Raw genomic sequence first — 20,387 nt, forward strand, 5'->3', positions numbered from 1 at the left:
TGCTCACATGCACCCATCTACTTATGTACATCTTTCATGGGTACATACTCGTGCACACACACAAGTGTACACACTGATGCACACACTCAGTTCAGGACCACAGTAATTACCCCTCCCCCTGCCCTGTGCCCCTACCCCCAGAAGCCCTGCTCCACCAGCAGGCAGTCAGGCCAGGCTGCACCGGCCCCACCTGAAGCCACTCAGCAGAGGCAGCGCAGTGTCTGGTGTCCACTCTGGGCTCTTCTCACTGTCTCAGAGCTCAGCGGCCCACCCCGGGGTGGGCTCATATCCCTGCACAATCTGGGCTGGACTCATAATGGCCCTCTGCTTTCCGCTGGGGCTGCTGGTGAGAGTTTCCCAGCATTTCTCTCCTGACAATGGGTGGGCTGACCCACCCAGGGCACATCCCAGGGTGAGGGACAGGGGTGCCAACAGCAGAGTACAGGCAAGGCTGTCCAGGAGCTCTGAGTGGCGGGGGGCCAAGGCTTCCTCTGGATAGAGGGTGCAGGGATCCCTTCATCCCATGGGTCCCTAAGGACCCCTCTACAGGGCGCCCCCTCAGGCCTCGGACAAATGTGTCTTCAGGCCCTGTACTGGTCACAAGGTGCTGCTGCTTCAGTGCCATCCTCTGGGTCTGGGTGGCACCAGCCCTCTCCAAACTGAGCTGTTGCACTGAGGGCCCAACGCAGACAATGGCCTGGTCCTTGGCTACACAGAAAAGGGGACAATTTGAACTAAAGGTGCTGGTACACTTACCGGTAGATCCCAGAGCCTGGGCAAGATTCCTCTGCCCATATCCTTGTCCATGCCATGGGATAGCGCGGTGCCTGCACATAGTGGGTCCTCTCTGAACACAAGCAATATCAACACAATTCTCATGCAGAAGGAGACAATGAAAGCTTTGGAGGGGGTGGAGGGGAACTCCACCAGGGGATGACTGCCAGTGCATCACAGACACCGGGTGAGAGGGAGCCTGCCCCGGTGCCAACACTCAGTGCTCCTGTAGCCTGCATGCGCCACCCCTCCCATGCCAGGCTCACAGCCAGAGACAGGACAGTCTCCATGCTTAGCATTATTGACCCTGCCAGGGATAAGCAAGCCCTGTTGGGCCTGGATGCCCAGACTAGGCTGGCAGGGCCAGAAGTGGTGTCCTCTCTGGAAAGCTGGGGACTGGGCTTGCCTCCAAAGCATGCCACAGCTGGGCATCTGGTGTCAGCAGGTCTCCTCCTGCAGTGGACTCTGTCAGACCCCACCCAGACCCGTTCCAAGACCCAGACACTCATTGCCAGCTGCCAGGAACACCAGCCACAGCTGGCTCAGAGCTGAAACACCCCGCACCCAGGAGTCACCTTCAGTGGGGAGCATGCCCCAGTCTGCCTCTGCAGGCACATCCCCAGCTCAGAGCCTGTGTCCAGGAATCCCCAGGCTCTCAGCCCACCCTGGCCTCCTGAGTGAGGTCATCAGAAGGATGATCAGAGGGAGGTTGACACACGTGTGCTCAGTGTCAGGCCTCTGAGCCCAAGCCTGCACATATACATCCAGATGAAGAAAGTGAAGAATCACAAAAGAAGTGAAAATGGCCGGTTCCTGCCTTAACTGATGACATTACCTTGTGAAATTCCTTCTCCTGGCTCAGAAGCGCCCCCACTGAGCATCTCGTGCCCCCACTCCTGCCCACCACAGAACAACCCCCTTTGACTGTAATTTTCCACTGCCTACCCAAATCCTATAAAACGGCCCCACCCCATCTCCCTTCCCTGACTCTCTTTTCGGACTCAGCCCGCCTGCACCCAGGTGAAATAAACAGCCTTGTTGCTCACACAAAGCCTGTTTGGTGGTCTCTTCACACGGACGCGCATGAAACTCAGGACTGTACCCAGTCCACATGGACAAGTGTGTGCACATATGTGTGCTCTGCCTCATGCCTGCCCTGCTACTCTCTGTCCTGGTGGAGGAGCTCCCTATACGGAAACCCAGCTCCTGGCCCCTCTCTTCCCACTTCATGCACCCTGGAGAAATGGAAATCAGCTGCAGTTGCCCAGCACTCCCGGGGCTGGTGGGCAGGCGTCTGAGAATGGGTGGGTGTCTAGACCAACCCCAGGGTTTGTGGGCCTCACGCCAAGACACGAAGGAATGGGAGCCCTGACCAGTAAGAGGAGTGTTCCCAACAGCTACCCCAGAATCCTCAGCTCAGCTTCCAGGCCACAAGTAATCACTCAAGGGGTCAGACCCTGGGCTATGGAGAGTCCCTGGATCAGAAGAAACCGCCTGGGGAGCAGGGCTCCAGGGATGGGCCCATGACCAGCTCCTGGCTATTTGGGGAAGAGGCAGAAGTGGGCCAGGCCAGCCAGTGGCCTGAAGTCATAGGCTATTTCTGAGGCAGCTGCCCCCTCCCCATATCCCAGGGTTTGGCAAGGGGTTCCCATAAGCACCTGGGCCCGGGGCCTGGCAGCACAGCCCCAGGCAGGGAGGATGTAGCTCACACACACCCAACCTCGGCCTGCCCAGTGGCTGCCTTCTCTGCCCAAGGAAGCTTTGACCCTCCAGGGCTCACCAGACACAGACGGCCACCGAGACCAGTCAAGAGGCCAGCAGCCACCCTGCTGGGAAGCTGCCAGCTCAAAGCTGTGTAGAGGACCCCATGGGCTCTGACCTGACACCTGCTTCAACAGCTGTCAGCACCCCCACTCCATCAGAGAGAAGAGGGAGCTAGTGTGCTGGGCACCCTGGGGTCATAAGGCTGATACTAGAACCCTTGCCCCTGTAGCCGATAGAGGCACATCTCTCAAAGACTTGTTTATAAAGGCTTCAGTGACTGATGGCCACACCTCCTACAGCTGGAGGCAGCTCCAGCCCCTCCACAGCCTGTGGCCTGTCGTGGAGGTCAGGGGTCAGGGCTGCTCACCCCAGCACCAATACTAGCCTTCACTCCTTTCAAAGCCTCAAGGGTGTCCTCATCTCCATCTTCCAGTGATATCCTTGCCTCCTCCAACAAGCCTGTTCCAGCCCAGCAGTGGGGCAAACTGGGGACAGAGGAAGCCCCAGGCCCCCTCCTCTCACCTGTTCCAGCCCAGCAGTGGGGCAAACTGGGGACAGAGGAAGCCCCAGGTCCCCCTCTTCTCACCTGTTCCAGCCCAGCAGTGGGGCAAACTGGGGACAGAGGAAGCCCCAGGTCCCCCTCCTCTCACCTGGCACCACTTTCTCTTGCCCTGGACCACCCGCCAGCCCACTCTGCAAGCCGCAGTTGGAACTCTCATCCCACCACTACCAGCCTGTGGTGGGAGTGTTAGACCACAAACCAGGAAGGGGGGGGGGGGGGTGCCCAGAGATTGCGCAACCCCCAGCACTCAGGCCAGAACATCTGGAGAAGTTGGTTGCTGGCGCCCCAGCGCCGGCCTCTCTACCTCCTGGGGCAGGGGCCAATCTGCCCTCCAAATGATTCTTTCCTCATAAGAAAGGTGGGGATAAAAACACCCGTCTGGGAGCCTCTGGACTCCCCATGATTTCTGCAAGGACCATGTATCACTTGTAACATCAGAATAAATATAAGTATAAAGTAACACCCATCCTCTTCCTGCCCATCAAGAAGACAAAGGCTCAACTGGGGCCTCAGTTTCCCTACTAGACTGAGGGGGAGCACTCAGCAGGCGGGGGGATGGGGGAGCTGTTCCCACAGGAAGGAGAGACTCATTGTTTGGGAGACATGGCTGCAGGGGATAAGTAGGGAGGGTGTGGGATCACATCCAGGGCTGCTTTATAAACACGGATTGATGACACATTGTGCCCCCACCCCGGGAAGCGGCACACAGTGCTACAAACAGCTGGTGGCTTCCAGCCGGCTGATGGCCCCTCCCTCCCCAGGAAGTCCTGGCTGGGGCCCATGGGGGTGGGACGGCTGGTCAGAGGAGACGCAGTTGGAGACCAGGGTCCTGCCCTGTTAGCCTTTCTGTAGGACCAGGTGTCACACTCATCTGAGGGCTCCAGAAACATGGCCTGTGCGTCTGTCCTGCCCAGCGTCTCCCACCTGACACGGCCAGGTGCCCAATTGCTCTTCAAGGCCTTTTGAGGTGCCCCTTTCCAGGACCAGGGTCACAGAAGTCAAAGCTCAGGAAAAGCCCCTCGAGGGTTTTTGTACAGCAGAGGTGGGCTGTGGGGTGGGATTGTGCCTGGCATAGTGGAGGGGCCCTGCAGACCCAGATAAACCTTCAAGTGGCCAGAAGCGGGGGATGGCTCTGCTGGGTGCTGGGGCTGCCATGAGCCATGGGAGCCAGCAGTGTGCCCAGCTCCCTCAGGGCCCGTCCCCTAGGCCCTTCCTTCCACTGGGCCAAGCACCGTCCCTGCCCCTCCCTAGGGGCATGGATCTGACTTGAGAGGTTGTGAGAGGTTACAGGCGCAGCAGGCGCTGGGCCGTCGGGGAGGCCTCAGAGGCGTAGGACGGCTGCGCACTGCCAGGTCGTGTTCAGCCCTGGTCTGGCCTCAGCCTCTAGAGGAGGCTGGCTGCGCTCCAGCAGGCCCAACCCAGAACGTGGGCGAGCTCCCTTCAGCATCCTTGGGCGGAAAGAGGGATGGGGGCTCTGCTGCAGAGGCAGAATCCGCGCCGCTCCCTCCTTCCTTCCCCCCACCAGCCTGCGACAACCCCGGCCAGGGGCGGGGGCTTCCGCACAAGCCTGGCGTCCACTTCCTGGATAAGGACTCCCTGGCCCACTCCGGACCATGGCTGGGGCGGCCTCCCAGGCGCTCACTCCGCTGGCACCCCACCGGAAAACACGTCTCCGGCCTGCCCCCTCCCCCAAAGCACGACCACTCCGCCCGGGCCCCTCGAGGATCCACTCAGGTTCACGATGGGCCCGTCCTCTTGGTGGTCTGACCACCGGCTGGTGGAGTGGGTTCTGAGGCCGCCAGGCGACCAGGGCGCAGGCGGGGGCGGACAGCTCACTGGGAGGGGCGCCGGGGCACAGTGGGGGGCTCGCCCCACCCCCAGGTGCCCCTTCCCCGCTCTCGCTCGGCAGGCGCCGCATCAGGCCCGGGCATCGGTCCAGAACTGGCGGTGGGCGCTGGGAAGAGGATCCACCTCCACGTGGTCCGCCCCGCCCCGGGGGCGAGACCGTTCTCGGCGTTCACTGCCCCCTCTCCCGGCTTCCGTCCCCTTCTGCGCAGGCGCCGCTCCGCCCCGGTCCCAGCGGTGCTTCCGTGGTCGGCGGCTGCTGGGCTCCGCGCCGGGGTCCAAGCCCCACGAAGCCCCGGCCCGAGCCGTCGGATGCCCGCGCGCAGCGGGGCCCAGGTGAGCCCGCGCCTCGGCCGCCCCGCGGAACAGACGCGCCCACCCCCAGGCGCAGCAGCGAGCGCGGCCGCGGGAGCGGGGGTGCCGGGGACGGGCGTACCGAGGGTTCGGGGCAGAGCCAGAGCGTAGGCCAAGGGCCAAGCTCGGGCCGAGAACAGTGGCCGCAGCGCCCGCGGGCCGAGCTGCGGAGACGGTCACGTCACCGTCCGTTCCAGGCCGACTGGCAGTCTCCGTTCGACATTAACGTCAGCACTCCCGTTAAAAATAATGCATCTCTCCCATGCCAGGAGGACTTAGGTGCTGCTAAAGACCAGCCCTCCGGGTGCTGCCAGGCCGGCGCTCACCCGCCCCCTTCATCTTCCTTCCTCCTTTGCCCCAGGACAGCTGAGGATGTGTGGTTAGGTTCCCCCTACCCATGGGGATGCCAGAGGTGGGAGGCTGGCGGCCTGCTGGGTCTCAGCAGACCCTTCTAGTCCCTCAGGAGACCTTGCCTTTGCCCCACTTGCTCGTTATCCAACCTGGGCAGTGAGGCAGAGGACAGTTAGGGACCCTGAGCACGTGGTGGTCACCCCGGTGCTCACCCCTCCCTGTGTGTCAGGCCTTGGCCCTGCCAAGATCCTGTCTGTGTTTTGAATTCTGGTAAGGGTTGGATGAAAGGGCAGGGTTCCAGAAACCAGCTCAGACGTTTGCTTGGGACCTGCATGATGAGTGGGAATCAGAGGGCACCAGCCCTGCTGTTCCACGCTCAGGCCCCCATCTGCTCCCCAGGTCATGCAGCCTGGGCCCCCATGCTGTGCAGCTTGCACATATGTGGGGCAGAGCAGCCACCCTGCCACCAGCAGCCATCCATCGTCAGATGTGATCATTTCCTGAGGCCTCGAGTGTGTCAGGGTGTTTGTGCCTCATAACAACCCACAGGATGGTCACCCCCGCTTTGCAGATGAAGAAGCCGAAGCAGGTGGTCAAATCCAGTCCTTACACTTCCTGAGCCTGACCTTACCACACAGTTGTCTCCTATTCGAATGCTTATTTATTTTTTTTCCCATTATAGTTTTCCCGAAGGATGGGGCAAAAGAAGCAGCAACCAGCCAGAGCAGGGCAGCCACACAGCTCATCCGACGCAGCCCAGGCACCTGCAGAGCAGCCACACAGCTCGTCCGAGGCAGCCCAGGCACCTTGCCCCAGGGAGCCCTGCTTGGGACCGCCCACCACTCCGGGCCCATGCCGCAGCATCTATTTCTCAAGCCCAAAGGGCCACCTTACCCGACTGGGGTTGGAGTTTTTCGACCAGCCGGCAGTCCCCCTGGCCCGGGCATTTCTGGGACAGGTAATGTGAACATAGCACCGAGGTCCCTCCTGAAGTGCCTGTCACTGCAGTTGTCCCTGAACCCCGTCCGCCGCCTGCTGGACTTGGCCCTAGGTTAGTCCTTCTTGTCCTCATGCAGTTAGCTGCTTTGCTCACACTGGTCCCTGGTTAGCTTCATCTCAGTTGCCTGAGATCATCTGGGAAGAATGTGGAAATTGTCAGTGCTGCTTGCCCAGGGTGGAGCAGGGGTGCCACTGTCTACCTCTGGCTCTGGGCATCTAGGGCAGAAGCACTTGCACCGTTAGCCTTCCTCACCGGCAATCCACCTCAGTTTTTCCACACGTGGGAACTGTGGCTGTGGCCAGTGTCGGGCTGCCCCTTCCTGCTCTAGTGGCTCACAGTGCAGTGCTGGCTTCCCAGGGCCCCCACAGCTCAGTGTAGGTCAAGGACCTGGGCTCTGCCAATCAGACTTGGAGTAAGAAGCAGGGATTGCCCAGGTCCCATCCTGGTGGGGCCTGCGGTGCAGCCTGTCTCCACGAGCAAATGCTCACACAGCCGTGGCATCTTGGCTGGATCTGTTGGGAGCGAGGTGGTGGTGGTCCTCGATGCCAAAGCCCCAGGCCTGCCTTTCTGGTTCTCCAGAGGCTCCAAGGCCTTCCCTTTGTCCTTCAATGAGCCTACTTTTAGGTTATAATCACCAAGAAGATCCAGAAAAGAAATACCAGTGCCAGGAGTCGGGTGCTAAAAGAGCAGACCCTAGAATGTGGGCTTGACCTCGTGGAGAACAAACAACATTCTGTCCCCATGCAGATTCTTCTAAAAGCACTTTAAATAATGGGCATTTGTGGCCAGGTGTGGTGGCTCATGCTGGTAATCCCAGCACTTTGGGAGGCCGAGGCGGGCGGATCACGAGGCCAGGAGTTTGAGACCAGCCTGGCCAACATGGTGAAACCCCGTCTCTAATAAAAATACAAAAATTAGCTGGGTGTGATGGCGGGTGCCTGTAATCTCAGCTACTCGGGAGGCTGAGGCAGGAGAGTCACTTGAACCCAGGAGGCAGAGGTTGCAATGAGCTGAGATCACGCCATTGCACTCCAGCCTGGACGACAGGGCGAGACTCCGTCTCAAAAATAAAAAACCAAAATATAATGGGCATTTGTGATACAACAAAACGGCACGTTTGGCAGGTGCATCGTAGGAGCAGGGCAAGGGCCCAGCATGGCATCAGGGACCACAACACGTTTGTCTCTATTCAGCATCCTTGGCAGGCCACAGTCATGCCCACTTGAGCCCATTGGTGGACAAGATGATGTCCAGCAGAGAAGAGGGTGTGTCACCCTGTGTCCCTTGGATCAGGGACAGCCCTCTCCATAACCTCCCAGTGGATGCCCTTGCAGACCCCTCAGCCAGGCTTGGGTCATGCACTCATCCCTAAAAGGGTCACTGCAGTGAGTTGCCATGAAATCCCAGGCCACTCTCTGGGCTGAGGAGGGTATGGTCTCCCCCAGGAGGCTCCGCCAGCGAGGAAGAGGGTGTGTGTTGGCCATCGGGGCGGGGAGGGGTGAGAGGCCCCAGTATCTGCCATTGGTGGAAATGGTGTCAGTGAAATCCTGATTAGAAATTTGGGATGGAAAAGGAAACAATGAGAAAAGGGCTGTGGGAACCTCCTCTCCAGAATGGTAGGTAGTTGGGCCCCCCCAGTGTGCCCCCATGGAGGCACACGAGTGTGCAGAGTGAAGCCCCTGGAGGGACATTTCCCTCTAAGCTCCAGGGAAGATGGAACAGGGCCACCCTTTCTCCCCTGGACATGGTCTGGCCAAGCCTGGCCTGTTCACTTCTGTCCTCAGGGCTCTGGATGCCTAAGGATTTCTGGGCTTCCAGCACAGGCACTGACCGCTTCTTCCCACCACCCTACCTCCAGGAAGTCCTCCTGAATGCTCCCCCAGCGAGCATCTAAGCTCCAGTGCCCCTCCTCCCCAGCCCGTGATACTGATCATGGCCTCTGGCACCACAGGGCTTCCTGGGCGGAGGTGAAGGGAGCCTGGCTGTCCAGCTGACCTGCCTGGGCTAAAAACGAGACAGGTGCTGGGGATGTGGTTGGGCCCCAGTGCTCTGCTGTTAACTGGGGCTCCAAGCAGTGAGACACAACTGTTCGCCGTTACCAGGACCATGGTCCAGGCTGGGGCACCGTGGGGCAGCTCGGCCTACTGCTCAGAAAGCCGGGGGGTGGGAGCTGAGTATGAGGGTCCCTTGTGGCCACCTCAGCAGCTCAGGTTTAGGGGACTTCACGGGCTCTGGGATTTCCCAGGTAGCTGGTGTGGGGACATCCTTGGGGTCCTGTGCCTTCCATGATGCCTGGCCTCATGCTAAATGCTGATGGTTTTCTCAAGGGTACTTGGGAAAGGAGGAAGCTGGGGAATGGAGGGTCCTGCTGAGAGGACTTGGAGGTCGACCTGCAAGGTGAATCCATGACTGCCGGTTCCCAGCCCAGCCCTGGCTGTGGCCTGAGGTGTCTTCGGCCTGTGGTCTAGTTGTCTAGCAGGGCTGGAGGAGACAACTGGTGCCCTCAATATCCACATTCAGCCTCAGCAGGAGCAAAAGAAAAGGCAGGATGGAGACGGGGCAAGGTCCCTGGCTAGACCTGGGCGGCTGACACACCCTGAGCTGGGGAGATGAGGTCCAGGCTGGGCACTATTAGGGTGAGTGGACCCCCATCCCTTCCTGCCCTGAGCAGAAACTGACTGCCCACAGGTCCTAGTCCGGCGACTTCCTAATGGCACAGAACTCCGAGGCCGCATCGTGGAGACTGAGGCATACCTGGGGCCAGAGGATGAAGCTGCCCACTCAAGGGGTGGCCGGCAGACCCCCCGCAACCGAGGCATGTTCATGAAGCCGGGGACCCTGTACGTGTACATCATTTATGGAATGTACTTCTGCATGAACATCTCCAGCCAGGGTGAGCAGTGCTGGGGCACGGGGGGGTTGGTGGTTGAGGGGGTTGGAGGGCTGGCAGAGCCCTGTCAGCTGGCAGCCAGGGGACCAGTAGGAGGACTGAGGTGGGGCAGGCATTTGAGCAAGGAAGTGCCATTTCCAGGGCCAGGTTAGGGTTTCAGGAGCTCTGGCTGCATTGACGGGGCAAGGTTGGTTAGAGGGGTAGAAAGGGTTGGTTGGGGCCGGGCGTGATGGCTCACACCTGTAATCCCAGCACTTTGGGAGGCCGAGGCAGGCAGATCACCTGAGGTCAGGAGTTCAACACCAGCCTGGCCAAGATGGTGAAACTCTGTCTCTACCAAAAATACAAAAATTAGCTGGGCATGGTGGTGGGCACCTGTAATCCCAGCTACTAGGGAGGCTGAGGCAGGAGAATCGCTTGAACCCGGGAGGCTGAGGTTGCAGTGAGCCAAGATCGCGCCATTGCACTCCAGCCTGGGTGACAGAGCAAGACTCCATCTCAAAAAAAAAAGAAAGAAAAAGAAAGGGTTGGTTGGAGTGGAGGCAGAAAGGAGGCTGAGGACACAAGTGTCACCTGCCCTTGATGGAGGCAGCACATGAGGATGAAAAGCTGATTTGAGAAGATGATCACAGTGCTAAGAGCAGAGTGGTCAGGTTGCCAAGGATGGAGCAGTGGGCACAGCAGGGGGAGTTAGGGTCGGCAGAGGAGTAGGTGAGGAAAGGGAGGTTTGGCAGGAAGAGATCAAAGGGCTCGTGTTTTTGTCAGGATGTGGGACTTGGATGTGTTCTGTGTGAAGGAGCCAGGGCAGGGGGGTGTGGTGATGAGGGCGGCCAGGCCCTGACTCATTTGCTCTGTGGGGGCTCAGTGAGACAATGAGGGGCATGTGCCCTGCACCCACAGGGATGTAGAGGGTCCTGCTCCTCCCTACTGAGGTGGGTCAGGGTGGGCAGCGGCACCCCACCTGGTGAGCTGGAAGCAGCGTGGGAATCACACAATGGACGGGAACTTAAAGGCTCTGCTTGGCCTTGATTTTATCTTGAAATACTTTGACAACTGGCTGGTCGAGGGTATCTGCTCACAGGAACGCCGCATTTGCTGGCTTTGCCGGAGGGCATGGCTTTGTCCACTAGTGCTCGCCCCTGGCTGCTGATGCAGAGCCTCATGTGGCTGCAGCCCAAGATTAGGGACTGGCTTGGCCACCTCCGGGCTAAGCTTCTGACTCCCAGGTGGCTGGGAGGGCCAGGGGTGCACAGGTGCGTCAGAGCAGGTGTCTCTAGGGAGCTGCCTTGCTGGAGGGCCAGGGCCCTTCTGGCCAGGGTCCAGGTCATCGTTGTCCCCAGCCAGGAATCCAAGGGGCCTTTCCAAAGCTGCAGGGCAGAGGGAATTCGGGTATCTGTGCTTGAGTGAGCCCCTGGGCCCAGGAGCCTCCACTTGCTATCTCTGCTTCTCAAGTGGCCTGGCCTGGTGAGGGAGGGGGCCAGGCTGGAGGAGGGATCCCAAGGGAGGTGAGGGGGCTTTGTCAGCCTCTTCCTGCCCTGCCTGTGCAGGGCGTTGCAGTCAGTCCTTCCACTGAGTCATTGCATGGGCTCTCCCAACATCCGGTGCACACTGGCAGCTGCTCTAAGCCAACCCCTAGCCCCCACCACTTGACCAACACAAATGCTGAGTGAGTGAGGCAGAAGGGGAGCGCTGGGGCCTGGCTAGGCCAAGGCTTCCTGCTTCCTGGCTGAATGATCGCACCCAAGGACTGGCTCTCTGGAGCTTCCTTTGCTGGCCTTATAGCTGCTGCCAGTCACAAGACCAGGGGAAGCCAGGTAGGAAGGAACTGATATCCAGCATTTGTCATGTGTTTTTAACAGTCTGGCTTTGTCGGGGCAGCCACAGTGGTGGAGGCCCTGCCTGGGGGTGGGAGCCAGAGGTGCCCACAGGAGGCACACCTCATGGTGCAGGCTTGGAGGATGGCAAGGTAGGCAGAGGGGTCTGGACACAGTGAGGTGCAGCCCCCTCCCACCAGGTCAGACCCAGCAGACGGTGCAGGTGCACAGAGCAGGTCCCTGGCCCAGGCAGGAAGGCAGCTGCACCCTCCCTGCAGCACGGGATGTCTGGATGTGCACTAGGGCAGATAGGACAGGAGCCGAGGGAGGCTCCACTTCCAAACTGTCCGTCCCACAGGGGACGGGGCTTGCGTCTTGCTGCGAGCACTGGAACCCCTGGAAGGTCTGGAGACCATGCGTCAGCTTCGCAGCACCCTCCGGAAAGGCACCGCCAGCCGTGTCCTCAAGGACCGTGAGCTCTGCAGTGGCCCCTCCAAGCTGTGCCAGGCCCTGGCCATCAACAAGAGCTTTGACCAGAGGGACCTGGCACAGGATGAAGCTGTATGGCTGGAGCGTGGTCCCCTGGAGCCCAGTGAGCCGGCTGTAGTGGCAGCAGCCCGGGTGGGCGTCGGCCATGCAGGGGAGTGGGCCCGGAAACCCCTCCGCTTCTATGTCCGGGGCAGCCCCTGGGTCAGTGTGGTCGACAGAGTGGCTGAGCAGGACACACAGGCCTGAGCAAAGGGCCTGCCCAGACAAGATTTTTTAATTGTTTAAAAACCAAATAAATGTTTTATTTCTAGAAAACTGCCTTAGCCAGAGCTCCTCTAGGTGATCAACACATGTCTGGAGCTAGCTCTTCCTCCAGGACACGAGAGCTGGGGGCCCTGAGTACGTAGCGCCAGGCCCGGTGTGGATGCTGGGGAGAATTATCATTGTGGGAGCCGAAAGCCCCCAAGAGTGGGGTCCTGCACAGTGGGCCATGCCTCCACCAGCAAGATGTGCACAGGTGACAGGGCTGCTCCAGCCTAGCAGGGCCAGCCCAGGCCCTCGTGCCCCAGATGGTCAGGGCCAGGTCACAGCTTGGCTATGAGCCTGTTTGTGGCTTCTGTGGACTGTGGTGAGGGCTGGGCCAGGAAAGACTCATGGCAGCCTGGGAGGAAGAAGCGCATGGCAGACAGAGGTGCTGGGGAGGGGGCCGCAGGGCACTTCACAGATGGAAGGCTGTCAGAGAGACAGGGACAGGCCACACAAGTGTTTCTGCACATTCTTCAAGGTGGCCACAGATGGGGGGGTCCAAGGAGCAGGTGTAGGGACAGAAGGAGGGTCTGAGAAACGCATAGCCCACATGGGCCTAGAAGGATGCGGCCCTCACCCAGAGACAGGAGTCCTGGCAGGCCCCCTCCAGCGTGGAGATGCCTACGCATGCGGCAAGGAGTGGAAGGAAGCGTAGGAACACAGAGGGCAGCAGCCCCACAGCGGAACCACCAGGGGCCAGGACAGCGGGGCTCTGCAGGCTTCACTGGGCCACGGCCAGCCCGCATCCACCCAATGCCAGGCCTCAGGGCCAAGAGGGCTCAGCCTCAGCACGGGGGGATCCCTGGGGTGGGGAGACGCGAGCGCCCACCTGCGCACCCCAGCAGCCTTCCGCCCTCCGCCTGGGCTCAGGGGAGCAGAGCCTGGAAGACGGCAATGACGGGGTCCTCGTGGGTGGTCACCACCAGCACGCTGCGGAACTTGTCAAACAGCATGAGCAGCTGGGAGCGCCGCGTGTTCTCGTTGTACATAATCTCCTCCAGGTGGTGGCGGCCGCGGAAGTAGTGAAGGAGCCTGGAAGGGATGGGGGCGTGAGCCCAACCTGACGCCAGCCCCCAAAGGCCTCTGCTGAATAGCTGCTGTTGGGAATCAGCTCTGAGCTGCCCACAGGCCTGAGCAGAGCTGGCAGTGAAGGCCAGGGAGGCAGCCACCACAGCCTCCCAACAAGGGTAGGCAGGCCTCCTGGACCCCATGCCCACCATGGTCCCACTGACCAGCAGGTAGGCAAAGAGGGTCCAGGACGGTAGATGGCTGTTCGAACCCAGAGCTGCCCCAGCCTGCGTCCTGATGTTGGGACCAGGGGTCTGCTGGTGGCTTCTTTTTCATGCTACGGTGAGTCCCACGTAGCTCTGGAGCCAAACGGTCACTGCTTTTTTTTTTCTTTTTTGAGAGACGGAGTCTCACTCAGTCACCCAGGCTGGAGTGCAGTGGCTCAATCTCGGCTCACTGCAACCTCCACCTCCCAGATTCAAGTGATTCTCCTGCGTCAGCTTCCCAAGTAAGCTGGGACTATAGGAGTGCGCTACCACACCTGGCTAATTTCTCTATTTTTTAGTAGAGACAGGGTTTCATTATATGTTGGCCAGGCTGGTCTCGAACTCCTGAACTCAGGTGATCCACCCACCTCGGCCTCCCAAAGTGCTGGGATTATAAGCGTGAGCCACTGTGCCCAGCCTGCTTTTTTTTTTTTTTGAGACGGAGTCTCGCTCTGCCGCCCAGGCTGGAGGCGCAGTGGCGCAGCCATTCTCCTCCTCCCGCCAAGCTCCGCCTCCCGCCTTCACGCCATTCTCCTGCCTCAGCCTCCCCAGTAGCTGGGACTACAGCCGCCCACCACCACACCCAGCTAATTTTTTGTATTTTTTAGTAGAGACGGGGTTTCACCATGTTAGCCAGGATGATCTCGATCTCCTGACCTCGTGATCCGCCCACCTCAGCCTCCCAAAGTGCTGGGATTACAGGCGTGAGCCACTGTGCCCGGCTTTTTTTTTTTTTTTTTTTTTAATGTCACCATCATTTGGAAGGTCACTGCTTTAGGGTGCTTTCTGCAACTCAGGCTGGCACAGAGGAGGCTAGGATGCAGGTGAGACCTGGACCAGCTGCTCAGAAGAGTTGCAAGTGGTTCTCTCAAGGGCCTGGAGTGTGGTTCTTAACCGGGAACTCAGTCCCTGACAACCTGACCACTCCCCGGAAACTGTGCCCCTACACTGTCCCTCAAGTCAGGGTGGGGCTGACAGAGACCACTGAGCCACATCACCTATAACATGGGGGATCCTGGATGCCCCCAGGGCTTAGAGTCCTGGGCAAACCCCTGCCAAGTCCCATGAGGGTGAGAACTTGGCACTGCCTCTCAAGGGACAAGTAACATCTAAGAAGTACTGGAGAGAGAAGAGTCCCAAAAATAGGCACGCCACGCCCATGGCTCAGAGTCTTGGTGACAAGCCACATCCCCATGCCTGGGCAGTGGCACCTGCCCCTACACACCTGAATGTAGAGACTCCATCTCGAACAGGGCCCCATCTGTTCTCAGGGGATTTGGTGGTTCTGTTGCATACGTCCCTATCCACTTTCTGCCCTTACCCTGCAACTGGCCCCAGTCCCAACGGGTCAACCTACACCCACCTGGCAAACATGCGGAGGTCCTCAGGGTTCTGGGCTGCGGGTACACTGAGGATGGCTGCGCGTTCATGCTCCGACAGGCTGGCCAGCAGGTTCTCCGTCATCCTCTGGTTCAGTGGCGAGTCCCCGCTGGGAAGTAGTTCTGCGCTGGAGTTGTCCATGCTGGGGCTGGTGAGGGTCATGTCATCGCTGCTGGCTGTGGGGGGCATGGGTCAGAGTGACCAAGTGGAATTCCAGGACACCCAGGGGAACAGCGAGGGCAGAGCCAGCAGCCAGCCTCCAATGACACCTCTAACTCCCACAAGGGTTAGGGTACATCTGCCTGCAAGCATCTGCTGCTGCCCTACCTCCTGGGTGTGACACGCCCCTCATATGGCTGACTTGGGAAACGGGTAGCCTCCCCTCTGGGGGCAACCTCAAGGGACCTGAACAGAGGTGCAATGTGTGCCCCACAAACACCCCAAGGTGGGCCTGGGCATCCTGCCCCTCACCCAGGATGGAGGACAAAGCACCCTGGGCAGGTGGGGTCCTGACATGAAGCATGAAGCCTACAGCCAGACCTCAGCCAAGGGGGGACTTTCAAAGTCTTCCACCCCCTTCCTTCCCCAAGCCTGGGGACCGGGGACCTGGAACCTGGCAACAGGCTGCTGCCCTCAAGCCACACTGGCCATGACAGCTCTTCTGGGGCACAGAGGTGACAGCTGTCCTGGTAGTGGTGTGAGATCCTGCTCTTCTCCCAGGCTGGGGCAGAGATTCCAGCACAGATTTGGTGGGCTGAGAGCTGCTCCTAATTCTAGCAAGCCTGCTGAAGAGCCCGGAGACAGAGCTGCCACCTCAGAGTCATGGTGGTGCTAGGAGACAGGAGAGGTGTCTCCACAGGGGACACGAGGCACGTGCATGTGCGTGTGCAGCCGTGTGGAGGCCCCTCATCACTCACAGCACTGCCCATGTTGAGCCTCCTGGATGCCACCCCCAAGCGTCTCCCCTGACTACCACAGCAGTGCACTGGGGGCCCTACTTGGGGAGCCAAAGCTGAGGGCGTTGGGCGTGCTGAGGCTGCGACCGCCAACCCGGGCAGTGAAGGGGACGTCGTCCTCTCGCGGGCGGGGCTCCTCCTCGCTGGGTGAGGCCATCAGGCAGACATAGGTGTGCAGCTGGATGAGAAGCCGGCGCTGCAGCATCCACACCACCATCTGGATGAGCTGGGTCTGTGGGTGGCAGCAGGTGAGGCTGGTCCCCCTCCCCACTCCAACTTCTTCCTGGGGGATCAGGGAGCCATGGCCCTAGACATGGCCACAGCAGGCTCCCTGTGCTGACTCACAGGCAGAAAGGCCCTCTTCTCAGAAAGGGAGCCCCCAGCTGCCAGCCACCTCTGCAAGGCCCGCTCACCCTCCCGGGAAGGGAGAGGGGCCGGGGAACATCTGGATCACACCTGCACAGGCTCCCACCACACACCTGGGCCACCCAGCGCCTGGCTGAGGAGCAGGACCTGAGATGTGGAGGCCCCTATGACTGCTTCTCTGAGCAAACCCCCCACACTGTGCTGCTGCAGCTGCTCCTCTGCCTCCTCTCTTCTTTGGCCCACTGGCCCTGGAGTTGGACCCAGCCAGCCAGTCCACCTCCAGACAAGCCCAGACACTGTTTAAAAAGAGGCTGTGGGCAGGTACCCTGAGAGCGGAAAGTCCTCTCCTTGGATCTACCCGAAAGTCCACCCTGAGCACAAGAGTGGATCCACAAGAAAGCTGAGGCCAGTGACCCTAGGCTTGGGGGTGGAGCACCCCCCCGCCCCCACCGTGAGAAGGCACGTCCTGGCCAGGCCCTCCAATGTCTCTGGGTTAGCAGGTGGGGCTGGCAGTGAGGAGCAGTGAGGAGCCTTGTGCCAGGTAGAGTCCAGTCCCCATGAGAAAGCACTGCCCAGACTTAGGTGTTGAGCAGCGAGGAGCGTGAGGCACATCAGTGTCCTCAGATACACATCTGTCTACTAATCTCTGGGAGGGTCAACAAGGAGCTGCTGGCCAGGGTCACCTCCTGGGAGGGGGCTGGGGAACTGGGGATGGGAGTGGGGGATATATCGCAGGCAAGTAAGAAGACCTGGTCAAAAGGACTGCAAGATATCCAGACTTCACGTGAATTTAAGAAATAAAACAGACGCGGGTGGATCACTTGAGCTCAGGAGTTTGAGACCAGCCTTGCCAACACAGTGAAACCTCATCTCTACTAAAAATACAAAAATTAGCCGGGCGTGGTGGCGGGTGCCTGTAATCCCAGCTACTTGGGAGGCTGAGGCAGGAGAATCACTTGAACCTGGGAGGCGGAGGTTGCAGTGAGCCAAGATCATGCCACTGTACTTCAGCCTGGACAACAAAGCAAGTTTCTATATCAAAACAATAAAAAAAAGCTGGGCATAGTGGCTCACGCCTGTAATCCCAGCACTTTGAGAGGATGAGGTGGGTGGATCACCTGAGGTCAGGAGTTAGAGACTACCCTGGTCAACACGGTGAAACCCCGTCTCTACTAAAAATACAAAAAATTAGCCAGGCGTGGTGGCGGGCACCTGTAATCCCAGCTACTTGGGAGGGTGAGGCAGGAGACTGCTTGAACCTGGGGGTTGCAGTGAGCCGAGATCATGCCATTGCACTCCAGCCTGGAGTGCAATCAAAATTAAATAAAATCAGTAAACCAAAAATAAAACAGAGGGGCTTCCCAGCACTAGAGCCTAGGCAGAACCTGGCTCCACCTAGGCCCCTTGACAAGGCCTGGAGTAACCACTCAGTCATGGCCTGGAAAAGCCACCCTGTTATCTAGACCACAGGAGGCCTCTGGGAAGGGAGCACCAGCAGCTCCTCCCTCAGCACTGCCCCAAGAAGAGGGGTGCAGAGAGTGCCTTTTATTCAGCTGGTACAACCTGGCTCAGCTCCCAGAAACCAAGGGCTCTATGAAAGACCGCACTGAGAGCTCTGTCAGGTTTAGCATCTAAAGGAGCTGAAAAATCAGAATCAGAATCATTCACAATTTGAGAACGGAAAGGGTTTGACTTTAAGACCTGGTTTTGCCTAATAGATCTGGCACTTACTCAAATACTTTTGGAGACAAAGACTTGAGAACACCCAGCTCGTCTGTCTCCAACACTGTGTCCTGTCTGGCCCTGCTCTGAGTCTCTGCCCAGAACTCACTGGAGGGGAGGATGGCAAAGCCATGTCAGCACAAGGCTATGACACCTGCAGCCCACAGGGGAAGCCACTGGCCCTGCCACAGATGCAGGTGCACCAGTTCATCCCACAGACCTGCAGGAGGCCTGCTATCCCCCAGCCACTCCTAGCTCCCAACCTGCCTGCCCGTTGCCCTGACCCAGGCCCACTAGGGTCCTCTCTAGGCTCTCTTGAATGAGGAGATTCTGGGGACCAGTGACCCCAGAACTCATACCCACAGACCCTGTGGCCACCTGAACCATGGCAGGGAGTGAAGACAGAAGCAGAACTCTCAGAGGGTCAGGCCTGGCCCAGTGAGAATAAAACTGCCTTTGCACCCTCATCTGTAGGCAGTCCCCAGTCCCAGAGGGGTACAAGGCAGGTCTGTAGGCCCAGAAAAGGTAAGCACTCTCCTGCTTAACTCGGTTCTGACCCTAAAAACTGCCTGCCACAGCCAGGGTGGGCTCTATGGGGAGGGAACAACTGCCCAAGTGTTGGGTCACTGGCCAAGCATCTGCAGGTGGCCCGGCAGCTGACTTTTGGGCCCTGCTGGGCACATAGCACTTGCACGGCAAGCCCCCAAAACCAAGGAGAAGCAGGTGGCAGTGCTGAGGGCTCTCAGATCAGAACCAGCAGCCAGGCAGGTAGTGCCTATCCACTATGCACCTGCCACTCCAAGCTCCTTGAGCTTCTGTGACTTACCTCCTGCACAGCGGGGGCCAGGGGATTCCTAAATTCTGACAAGGAGACCGGCAAGGAGAACTTGGCAAGGACGGACGGCAGGTCATGAGATGGGAACTGGTGGGAGAACTGCTCGGCCAGCGGGGAGTACCTGGAGGCAGGTGAGCATGCCAGTGAGTGCAGCAGACCCCCCCACCGTGTTCTCAACACTGGCCTCAGTGGGCAGCAGAGAAGCAAAGTATGGTAGGTAGGACAGTGCAATGAGGGCAGAACGGTATGAGGCCAGGCAGGCCTCCAGGTGGACAGAGCCTGGGCACTTCCCCTTGAGCAGCAGCAGGAGCCATGGGCACAGTTCACCCTGCATCTCACCTCTGATCCCTCAAGGTGGATTAGGAGAGCCAGCCTGGAGGAGGGGGCCAGGCATATGGGGGACACAGGAGAGCCACAGAGCACAGAGCCAGACCAGAATTGGGACCTGGGCACGCTAGTGGCCAGGACTTAGGCTGAAGTGAGAGCCTGGCCTTGGGGCTTCCACAGCCTTTGGTGCCTGGCCAACACAGAGAACAGCATCTGGAGGGCCCTGCCAGCCTCACCCCTTCCCACTCGGGGCTCCAGGCTGTGGCAGCCAGCAGCACTCACAGACATACGCTGGCATTGGGAGACAGCATGTAGACGTTGTTCTCACACAGCGGGTAGATGATGATGGCCTTGCCCCAGTACACCAGATGAGCTGCAAGCTGGAAAACCTGCAGGCAGAAGGGAAGCTGCAAGGACCATGCCTGAGGCTGGCCCACCGGGAGCTGTCAGCAGCTTTCAGCCTGGGTGGCCATGGCCTACCAGCCTGGAGAAGCTGGCCCCAGCCTCACGCAGAACACACCTGGTGGCTATGGCCCAAGACTTCCTCCCTAACGTGGAACAGCACCTTCCCAACCTCTCACTAGGATGTGGGGCACAGCCAGCACACAGCACTTTCTGTGAGCAATGTTTTTTTTTTTTTTTTTTTTGGGGAGACAGTCTTGCTCTGTCGCCCAGGCTGGAGTGCAGTGGCACAATCTCAGCTCACTGCAACCTCTTGCCTCCCAGGTTCAAGCGATTCTCCTGTCTTAGCCTCCTGAGTAGCTGGGATTACAGGCACATGCCACCACGCCCAGCTAATTTTTGTATTTTTAGTAGAGACAGGGTTTCACCATGCTGGCCAGGATGGTCTCGATCTGACCTCATGATCCACCCACCTTGGCCTCCCAAAGTGCAGGGATTACAGGCGTGAGCCACCGCATCCGGCCACAATGGCCTTTTTATCGCTGCTCCCTGTGCTGTTTGGTGCCACTGTTTTCCCATCCTATGCTGTCTTGACTCCCGCTGAAGAATGGTGGTCTCAGGCCACAAGCATGGGAATGTCTGGGGTGCTGGGAACACAGCGTTGGCCCAGCTGGGCAGGGGGCTTAGCTGGATGTCCTGGCAGGGGCACAGCCCTCTCATACCCCCTAAAACTCCAGCATGGCCTTGCCCCGATGATGGGTGTGGAGTCACTCAGCATGCCACCCCTACATACCCAAAGGCCCCAGGTCTGCCCCATGTGCCCCGACTCCCACAGAGACCCCCCTCCTAGCTTTGTTCTTGTGGACACTTGAACACCAGGAAACACAAACACACCCAAAACCCCTTCCAGAGGAAAGTTGGGGCCTGAGGTCTGAGAGCACAGCACCACAGCACTTCATGAAAAGGTGTGTGAAAT

General features: G+C 59.2%; 2 protein-coding genes across 9 annotated transcripts in view; one reads left to right on the forward strand and one right to left on the reverse strand.

Annotated features, from left to right (window-relative positions):
* Window positions 1–4,506: 4,506 nt before the first annotated feature.
* MPG (N-methylpurine DNA glycosylase) lies at window positions 4,507–12,158 on the forward strand. Of its 2 annotated transcripts, none has more exons than XM_054453188.2 (5): window positions 4,507–4,834; window positions 5,158–5,281; window positions 6,333–6,608; window positions 9,339–9,543; window positions 11,713–12,158. In XM_054453188.2, the coding sequence occupies exons 1-5, from the start codon at window positions 4,566–4,568 to the stop codon at window positions 12,087–12,089; spliced, it is 1,251 nt and encodes a 416-aa protein (XP_054309163.2). In that variant the 5' UTR covers window positions 4,507–4,565; the 3' UTR covers window positions 12,090–12,158. The 2 variants fall into 2 exon arrangements, with proteins under 2 accessions (XP_054309163.2, XP_054309164.1); XM_054453189.2 differs by lacking the exon at window positions 4,507–4,834 and adding an exon at window positions 6,050–6,239 and having other exon boundaries at window positions 5,147–5,281.
* NPRL3 (NPR3 like, GATOR1 complex subunit) overlaps window positions 6,722–20,387 on the reverse strand; it is a 59,749-nt gene continuing 46,083 nt past the window's right edge. For 3 of the 7 annotated variants that reach the window (XM_063654710.1, XM_063654716.1, XM_063654715.1), the window contains 5 exons: window positions 19,292–19,398; window positions 18,674–18,803; window positions 15,802–15,991; window positions 14,787–14,979; window positions 10,539–13,181 (listed from right to left, as the gene is read on the reverse strand). In XM_063654710.1, coding sequence (XP_063510780.1) covers window positions 13,016–13,181; window positions 14,787–14,979; window positions 15,802–15,991; window positions 18,674–18,803; window positions 19,292–19,398 — 786 coding nt within the window. In that variant the 3' untranslated portion in view covers window positions 10,539–13,015. Of the gene's footprint in view, window positions 6,785–10,538; window positions 13,182–14,786; window positions 14,980–15,801; window positions 15,992–18,673; window positions 18,804–19,291; window positions 19,399–20,387 lie in introns of those variants that run through there. The other 4 variants (XM_063654712.1, XM_063654714.1, XM_063654711.1 and 1 more) reach the window with 2 other exon arrangements.

This window comes from Pongo pygmaeus, chromosome 18 (genome assembly GCF_028885625.2).
Source record: "Pongo pygmaeus isolate AG05252 chromosome 18, NHGRI_mPonPyg2-v2.0_pri, whole genome shotgun sequence".
Taxonomy (NCBI): domain Eukaryota; kingdom Metazoa; phylum Chordata; class Mammalia; order Primates; family Hominidae; genus Pongo; species Pongo pygmaeus.